Source organism: Cinclus cinclus, chromosome 16 (genome assembly GCF_963662255.1).
Source record: "Cinclus cinclus chromosome 16, bCinCin1.1, whole genome shotgun sequence".
NCBI classification, from domain to species: Eukaryota; Metazoa; Chordata; class Aves; order Passeriformes; family Cinclidae; genus Cinclus; species Cinclus cinclus.
Window position 1 is genome coordinate 7598745 of NC_085061.1, and position 9205 is coordinate 7607949.

A 9205-nucleotide genomic window follows, 5' to 3' on the forward strand; every position below is an offset into this window, starting at 1 on the left:
ACTTTCCCCTCCAGTCTAATCATTAAATAGTACACAATTTCATCATGATGAAGAGAAACATTGAAAAGAAATGTCTTTTTCCTTCCATCGTGAAAGAATTTGAGTATGTTACAGTGGTAGGTTTTGGGTATTAATTAATTGCTGATACCCACCTCAAGAGAAATATCTTTTTATTAATTTCTCATTTACTTGTACTTTTCAAAGCCTCATAGTTTCACCCATTTTTTAAAGAAATACGTTTACATAAATTGCAGTAAAAAAATTAGACCTCTGTATGCACCTGAGTCTTTCTCTCTTCCATTCCACACTTTGAATGACTTGCACTTCCTTCCTTCTGATAATTCATAGGTTGATGGCAAAAATGGTTCCAATACCACATATCCTCAAGAATGTTTTCTCCTTTTCCTTCCACAGTTTGTTTTCCCCTATGTTCTCATACTGATTTGGGTCATGACAACTTGCTCTGTGTCATGTGTTACGGCTGGTACACATGATGGAGAATGTCTCTCCTTGTTTTCCAGATTACTCTTGCTGCTGTCATTCCCTTGCCCACTCTTTGTTCTTTAGAACTTTTCTCTGGATTTTCCCAGTAGTTGTCTTTGGCAGATCCTGAACAAACTCCACCTGAAAGGCAAAAATGCTCCCTGTAGCCAAACAACTTGTGGTTCATTTCCCAGGTGCAACAAAAGATTGTGAAAACACTTTTAGCGTGGGATAGCTGGGCATTAACAGATGGGAAGCTGCACAGCCAGGGCTGGAATGGTGAATTTCCTTACAACAACTTGTAGCTACTGTACAGACAGTACTTGCAGGGAGACATACCATGACCTCTAGGAGCTGAGTGCTTCAGCTTTCAGGACACAGAATTACTGGTGTCTTTTTTATAGTGAGAAGAGATAGATTCCAAGCCACTGAAGCCAGCAGGAACTTCTGTTTTGATTTGGCTCTGTGCCCGAGGACAGCTCAAGGTAGAACTGGTTAGAATGGAATGCCTTGCCCATTTGAGCTGCTGTGAAAACTCCAGTAATCCATGAAAGAAAGACTGGGTCCTCATGAAATAAAATTTTATGACCACTGCCTCCCTCCGGGCACTTTCTAGCACACACAGCCAACCCAAGGCTACAGCTGCAACAGACCCTGTCATCTACTTTTATTTTATCTAACTCTGGTTGGAGTGTTTGTCAGAATGCTGTTGAAAAAGAGATGAGGCAGGACAAAAATTGCTCAGTTTCTGGTCCAATGAGAGAGCCTGTCTTTTTGGGCTGTACTTACCTTCCTTGGATACTTGTAAGGTGCAGTCACCTTCTTGACATGTTGTTGAAGTTCGAGAGTTAATTTTTCTGGATCGTGTGATAGAAAAGCAGGAGCTAAAACAATGAAGGCTTTGACCACCTGTGCCACAAAATGGAGGGATTTCATTAACTCCCCGAGGTGGCAATAAGGGAATATATTTGTTGTGAAAATTGAGTGTCAAAATTCAGAATGCCAAAATATGAGCTTTTCCTTTAATTTCCCTTTTCATTGGCTGCTTGTTATCAATTGCTGTGCTGTGCCATTCTAGAGCAGAGGATTTTTTTCATACTTCCAGCATCTTTTCCCCCTTAACATTATATCCTATTAAAGCTGAAAATCTTGACCCTGTCACTCAAAGAAATGTTGCAAAGTTGGAAAATATAAAACACTCTGGATGTCATTGCCACTATATGTCTAGTGGTAAATGCGAAATAATCAAAATTTCATTGCTTAGACAAAACCATGTCATTATTAGTTTGAAAAACCAAACTATTTTTCCACATCAAAACCCTGCAAACAAAGAAATAATTCTGATATTTTAAGATCTATTAAGACACGGATTTTTAAAAAAATAGCCCATTTAATTCAAAAGTCTACAACATATTCAATTCAAAGGAAACCTAGCACATATAGGGATAGTGATGTTTAGAATGAAGGGCATTTCTTTTAGATCTTTTGTCTGTTTTGTTTTACCTCCCCTCGCACTGGGTCAGGACTGCTGACAACAGCCACGTCTGAGACTGCTGGGTGCTGTATCAATGCACTCTCCACTTCAAATGGGCCAATGCGGTACCTAGGGGAGCACAGAGACACATCAGCCCCAGCAGCATGGACCGGTCCATTGGGCTTTCCAGGCTGCATTGCATGAGGAAATTTCCTGAAATCTGAAAGGAAATGCCTTACCCAGCAGAATTAATGATATCATCAGCTCTTCCCACAAACCAGACATATCCCTCTTCATCCATAATGCCTCTGTCCCCAGTGAGATAAAAATCTCCACGCACAGAGGCGGCAGTTTTCTCCGGATTATCCTGGCAAGAATCAAACATTTCAGAAAAGGTATCTGGTTATTAGTGAAACATATTCCATTTCCTTTCCACTGGTGCTAAAAATGATACAAATAATTTTTTAAGTTGCTCTCAAAATGAGTGTGTTCAATACTGTTTCATATCTTCAACTAAAAAACCCAGAGCTGTGTTAATTAGCAGTTTGATGCCTGAAGTATGTGACAGATGGAAAAGTACACTACACACTAAGGAGTGTATACAGAATTTTCTGTCCTAGAGAGAAAAGGTCATCCTCTATCAAAATGCCCATTCATCACAGCAAATGTGTAACCCACAAAAATGTGTAACCCACTCTGTTCAGGGAAATGATTTATCATTGCATGGGGCTGCCTTGATAACCTCCTGTCAAAAGAAACTTTTCACCCTTAACTGACAGGACCAAAACTCAAATGAGGTCACCTGAAGGAAAAAACTTCATTATTTGCATTGACCTATGGGACCTCTACACCTAGTGTAACCTCTTGGTTACACAGCAAAACTCTTTGACAACATAGTGAAAAGCAGAAGTTATAGTACTCAACTTGCAGAAGTTTCTTATCACATAACGAGCAATTGCATTTTACAAGTTGTTGTTCAAGGATGCTACAACTATCCAAATACTATGGGGGGTCATAAAAGGATTAAAAACACAGATAGGTCCCCCAAAGCTTATTCATTATGATAGTGCAATTACAGGGGAGAATATATTTAAGTTTGCCTGATTCTACTGTTTTCTTAAGAATGCCCTACACCTCATCACCACCACACACTGATCAGTCTCAAAGTCCTCAAGTAACCCAGTGAGACCTTCTGAAGATCCTGTATGGAATTCTGCTCCTGGCAGAACTTTGCCCTGGGTCCCTCCCAAGTCTCTCAGCAGACACAGACCCAGCAAGTCAGGCTCACCAAGTACTCAGAGAACAGACAGAAGGGTCGCGTGGGCTGCACTCGGACAGCAATGGTGCCCTCTTCTCCTGCAGGCACAACAGCCCCGTGCTCATCCACGACCTGCAGGAAGGACAGACACAGCAGCAGTGCTTTGATCAGCTCACAGCAACATCTGCTCCAGCTCAGTGCAGGGCACACAAGGCACACAGACAGCACTGCCTTACAGTTCTACCCAAAACTGCCACATATCCACGTACCTGCACATCATAAGGGGGAACAGCTTTTCCCAAAGAGCCGGGTTTAATTTTCATTCCTTTCATATTGGCACAGATTGTCACCTGCAGAAAAGATTTGTAAAAGATTTTTTCAAATGTTGCAACATCTTGTAAATTGTATTATTGTTTGCATTAGACAGGACTCCTCTTTGTGACTTTGTTGTGACAAGGGAAGAATCAGGACCAAAGCCTTGTGGTTCTTGAATGCATCAGAGAGGGGTTGAGGGGTATTTCAGGTCAGACCTGAGTGAGCTGGGTTTTGTTGAGTCTGAGCCAGTGGGTTGTCCTGCAAACACTTGACTTTGCAGGACAGCAGATGTGAAATTATTTCAATAATTGGACATTTAATTTTGGAACAATTCAAGGGCAAAATGAGAGAAGGCCTGAGATCTGGCTCTTAATGGTTTTGTTAATGTTCACTTACAGAGAAGTCTGGGATGTGAGCTGTTTTAATATTTGCCATTAAAACCTCAGACAGGCCAAATTGATATCTGAAGCAAATTATTATTTCAGGTTTTTTTAAAGTAAAGATGACAAAGGGATCTCCTGCAACTTATTTGCTCTGAAGAGTCTCTGGCATACTTTTTCATGGGTCTAAACCATTAAAATATGCAGCTTGTTGATTCTGGAACTGTATCATCATAATTATATAATAATTATACAAAGTCTTTTTTTTTCCAAATCATATAGGTGATTCTCACCTTTTATCAAGAATATTGTGGTTTTGGTTTTGTTACCTTTGAATGTGTATACTGCAAGAATTAATGGAAACGTACTGTTTCAGTCTGGCCATAAGCTTCGTGGATAATCAGCCCTGTCTGGATTTTCCACTTTTCAAACACTTCAGGATTGAGTGCTTCCCCTCCAGTTACACAGTGTTTCAGACTCGGGAACTTGTAGCTTGAGAAGAAGAGCAAATGAAATAATTTTCTTAACTCCTAAGATGAGAAGTGAGCAACCTTAACTGAACAGACTTCCTTGACTTTCCAGTACACCTAAGACTGAAGGAAAGGAATATGTGTACAGAATAGGAAGACAGAACCTGAGATCTCTGCTAAACCTGGGTTGGCTCTTGTCAGGATGAAAGACCTATGTGACAAGAGTAAGTAACTTACCAAAGATGTGAAAACTCCTTGCAAACCAATTCTCACAAGCTGGGTATTTTACAGAGTAATAAACTGGTGGTAACAGCTACCAAATAACTCTCAGCAGGTGAAATTCCTCTAACTGCTCCCTTCATTCTCAAACATGTGAGAACAACTCCATGGTGCACCAGTAAGTCCCTGATCCAATGCTGCCTAAAGCATTGACTTAAACTGAACTGTGAGCCCTAAGTTCAGAGGAAGTTGCAACTTAAAAATCCTCCCTTGTTTCCTCTGTGCTGTCTGTTCAAATACCCAGTCCAGAAGTCCAAGTAGCCTATGGTGTGGCTAATTATTCTCACATTTCAAAGCTGAGAGCCTTCTTTACTGAGAGCAACTTGTGCTACTTAGACTGCATTTAACAGAAAAAAAAAATAAAAAAAGGAACCTAAGGAACTAATCATGCCGAGGTGTCCCAGCACTGTGCCCCAGCCTCCCTCCCCTCCCTGCTGTACCTGCTCACATCATGTTGGACCAGCATGCGGAAGGCGGTGGGAGCTGTGCAGAAAGTGGTGATGGGATATCTTGAGAGAGTCTAGAAAAACAGGAAGTTATTGTGCTGAAAAGAAAGTGTAATGCTGGGTCTGACCTTTTGAATGTACAGGTGATTAACACAATTTACATGCTCAAATGTCTACAAGATGAAAACCATAAAAATGTTGTACCAGGCAGTCCAACTCCTGTAGAAAATATAGAATTTTCTGTCCAACAAAAGTCAGTCATGTAAAAGAAGGACCAGGGAGAGCAGTAGTTGCAAATAAGGTGTTTTTTGGGTTTTCTAAACTGTCTGTGTTCCAGGCTCAAGCCCAATGGGTGATAGGGAACTAGACCAGAGCTTTCCCAGTATTATTCTTGGGAACGTTACGGTTTCTGCCCCATACAAGAGGCCAATGTTGAGAAGAATCATCCTGATGAGTGGTTTTGAAAAACAACTTGGAAGAAGAATAGGCATTCTTGTATTTTTGGATTGCTTGGGATGTGGGGATTACTCACCTCTGCAATAACTTCTGGTTGAAACTGTGGCATATTGTGCACAAAGACACAGGATCCACAGATCCATGGTGTAAAAACACTTCCCCAGGCTGATTTTGCCCAGCCAGTATCAGAGGTATTCCACATTATATCTGAAGGAGTCAAGTTCATCCAATACCTGATGAAAAAGCAGAGATGAAAAAACTTTTGGGAAAAGCAAATCAGTACCAAGCCACAAATTTAACCTAAAGTGTAACTTTTAAGGCATAATGAAATGGCCCAGGGATGCTTTCGTTCTCAGGGAAGGTTGGCCCAACATGAGAGCACTTGACTTCCTCTGGTGTGGCTGTAGGGACACTTTCCTTATTGCTCTTCTGCTTTCAGCCCTGCAAGTAACACAGCTTTGCACATGATGAGCTCAACTGGCCCTTACTGAAGCTTTTAATAACAAGAGTTTTATCAAGAAAGGGGAATCATGAGGAGGATGCAAGATCCTACAGTCATGAAATGCCTACATTTACTGGAATTTTATGGTCATGTGTTCAGTTTAATGTTGATCACATCACTTAGTCAGGACCCTGAGAGAACTGCAAGGTAATACCTGCCAGAGACTGCAAATCCAATACCATAACTGCTGTGGGAATGCACCACCATTTTTGGGAAGCCTGTAGTTCCACTGGTAAAATACACTATCATTGGGTCTCGACTCCTCGTCTTGACACACTGATGGTCAGCAGATGCAACCCTTCAGAAGAAATCACATATTCTGGTCACTACATGCAGTTTTCTACCAGGGAATCAGTATTTTTAATGTTTAGGAGTACAATGGGAAAGTTGCCCCAAATTATATGATCTTACTAAAGAAATTTTTGTATTATATGTCACAAGGAAAAGTTAGAGAACTCATTTTGCTTGTAACAAGTAAAATCAGAATCACAAGGCTGAGGAGCAAGAAGAAGCTGAAGTACCTGAACTTGGCTCCCAAAACCTGGGTTGCATGAATCTCTACTTAATGCAATGTAATCACAATGCTGCGAGTTCACAGCGAAATGTAACTCATTTGGATTTTGAAAATTTCCCCAAAACTCAGCCATGTCACCTGACTGGTACAGCTCCCTTCAGCTCACAGGCATGATGGTGAAAGAGCTGCGCACTTACACAAGGAGTTCTTTGAGGTTCAGCCACCCATCCCTGCTCCCTTGGCCCACAATGAGTTTACTTTTCAGGAACTGGCTGCCAGGCAGGACAGATTCCACTGCAGGTGCCAGTGTGTCACTGGTAATGAAACACTTGGCCTTTGAAGCCTGGAGTCGGTATGAGATGTCTTTGGCTGTTAGTTGGGATGTTCCTGGAATAAGGACAATTCCTGGAAAGAAGCAATTTGAGAGAACTCAGTATTTCCCAAAAATACTTGATTGTGTCTCTCTGTTGATGCTGATTTTATCCATCATGTTTGTTTAGCAGTTTAAAAGCAGAACAAAATAGATCTATTGAATTATTAATGACACTAATCATGTAAGTTCTTCCATTATACATTCATCTCCCTTACAATGCACGTGCTCAAGTCTGGCTGCAGCCATTCACCCCTCACTGGCTTCACCTGAGCATGCCGTTTGACTGGACCATGTCTGGCCCTGTGTCTCCTGTGCGGTTCCTGTGCTTGCCAATTCTCCTTCTAGGCAAAAGATCAGTGGCAGAGGTCACAACAGAGCATTCCTGTTTGCATTTTCTTCACTGTAGTGGAGAGGGCACATGGCTTGTACCCTCTATTGGCTTTCTCTCTGTACCCTAGGAGTCAGTGAGTCGCTCACCTGCTCGCATGCAGGCCACATTCAGGAGCCACCACTCAGGAACACGAGGCAGAACTGCTATGACTCTGTCTCCTCTCTGCAAACCACAGGCCCCAGAAAGTACATTGGCTGCCTTCCTGGACAGAGAGCCCAGCTCCTCAAAGCTCCACTTCACCTCCTCTCCCTCATCATTGATCCACCAAAAGGCTGGATTTGCTGGTGTTCTTCTTCCATCCTACAATATGTGAGAAGTCATTAAAATAAGATAATCCTTAAAAGGTTTCATTTCAATAAAAAATAACTCCTAGATAAGCAAATCATCCCTAGCAATCACTCTCTTAGTGTGACACTTGTATTTCTGATAAATTAAATGGAATGGTGCTTTCCACTGTGCAGTGAATACTGTCCAGTACCAATGAGGAAAACTGATTTGTATCATCTGAGATTTGTTTCATGTTTTGGCTGGAATAGAGTAAATTTTCTTACTAAGTCCTGCTAAAGTGCTGTGGTTTATGAATTTAGGATGAGTGTAATGTTGATAACACACTGATGTTTCAGTTGTTGCTAAGCAGTGCTTATGGTAAGGCAAGGACTTCCCAGTTTCCCACACTCTGACAACAAAGAGGTACATGAGAAGCTGGAAGGGTTCCTAGACAGGACAGCTGACCTGAACTGCCAGAAGGGATATTCCACACCACAAAAGTTCCTGCTCAGTTTGTACCCTGGGGAGAAGTTTATTAGGAGGCGTTGGGGTGGGCTGGGCATCAATCAGTGGAAAGTGAGCTACGACTACAGCTACTAATATAATAATTATTATTATTGTTATAACATTTCAATTCTTAAACTGTTCTTTCCTCAACCCATGGGTTTTACCTTTTTTTTTTTCTCCTAATTCTCCTCCCCATCCCACTGGGGAGTGTGTGTGTGTGTGTGTGCGTGCGTCTGTGTGTCTGTGTGAGATCCAGGGGCTGTGTGGTTCTTTGTTGACAGCTGGGGTTAAACTACAACTCAATGTCTATAAAGGAAAAGACAAATACTACCTTTTCCAGTCGTGCCCACTCATCTAAGACATCACTTGCAAAGTTGAAATGTTCTGGCAGTTCCTTTTTACACTGGTTTATAGATTCATAGTAGGAAACAATCTGAGACGTAAGAAGCCTGTTGTTTCCATGGAATGATCTGGATGGTGACCTGAGAATCCAGAAACACTGAGGAATCCAGGATTTAATAAACGTTCTCATAATATATGATGTTTTATCAGATGGTGAGGGGAAGAATCAGGTGTACACCTAAGGAATTAGTCACCTGGAATGAAAGAAAATACATTTAAACCAATCCAGTCATTGGATGCTGTCCCATGTATGATGTTGGATAAATGAATGCAAACTGTCTTGAATAAACAGTTTTTTTACACACACCCTCATTGTATGTCATGTTACCTGTATTTTTGTGATGTGAGTATTTAACATTACAATATGCAGAAGGAATAAGCACAGCCATCTTGAGGTTAATAAAATTAGCAGAATTGTTGCTATGAATCCTGCAACAACAACAAGAAGAACCAACAAAACAAAGAAATCTTGAGATTATCAAGACAAACCAGTTTTGAGCTGATGGGCTACTCATTGAAGTCACTCAGGCCCACTGCCAGACTGATGGTTTGAACGGTCCAAATGAATGTGAAATTTCCCTTCTTTCTCGTATTTCTTACCTTGTGTGTTTTAAGGACTTAATATCCTGTATTAATCTGGCACCTTGTCTGTGTCTCAGCTGATATGTTCTTTGGGGCTGTTAATTGC

At 41.3% G+C, this 9205-nt stretch overlaps 1 protein-coding gene across 1 annotated transcript; it reads right to left on the reverse strand.

Annotated features, from left to right (window-relative positions):
* Positions 1 to 537: 537 nt before the first annotated feature.
* Positions 538 to 8647, reverse strand: LOC134050359 (acyl-coenzyme A synthetase ACSM4, mitochondrial-like). Its single transcript, XM_062503372.1, has 13 exons — positions 8447 to 8647; positions 7428 to 7641; positions 6775 to 6982; positions 6218 to 6361; positions 5638 to 5794; positions 5100 to 5179; positions 4279 to 4402; positions 3485 to 3565; positions 3246 to 3347; positions 2197 to 2324; positions 1987 to 2086; positions 1273 to 1392; positions 538 to 624 (listed from the first exon to the last, which is right to left on the reverse strand). Exons 1-13 carry the CDS (start codon positions 8645 to 8647, stop codon positions 538 to 540), a joined length of 1746 nt encoding a protein of 581 aa, XP_062359356.1.
* Between the last annotated feature and the right edge of the window lie 558 nt (positions 8648 to 9205).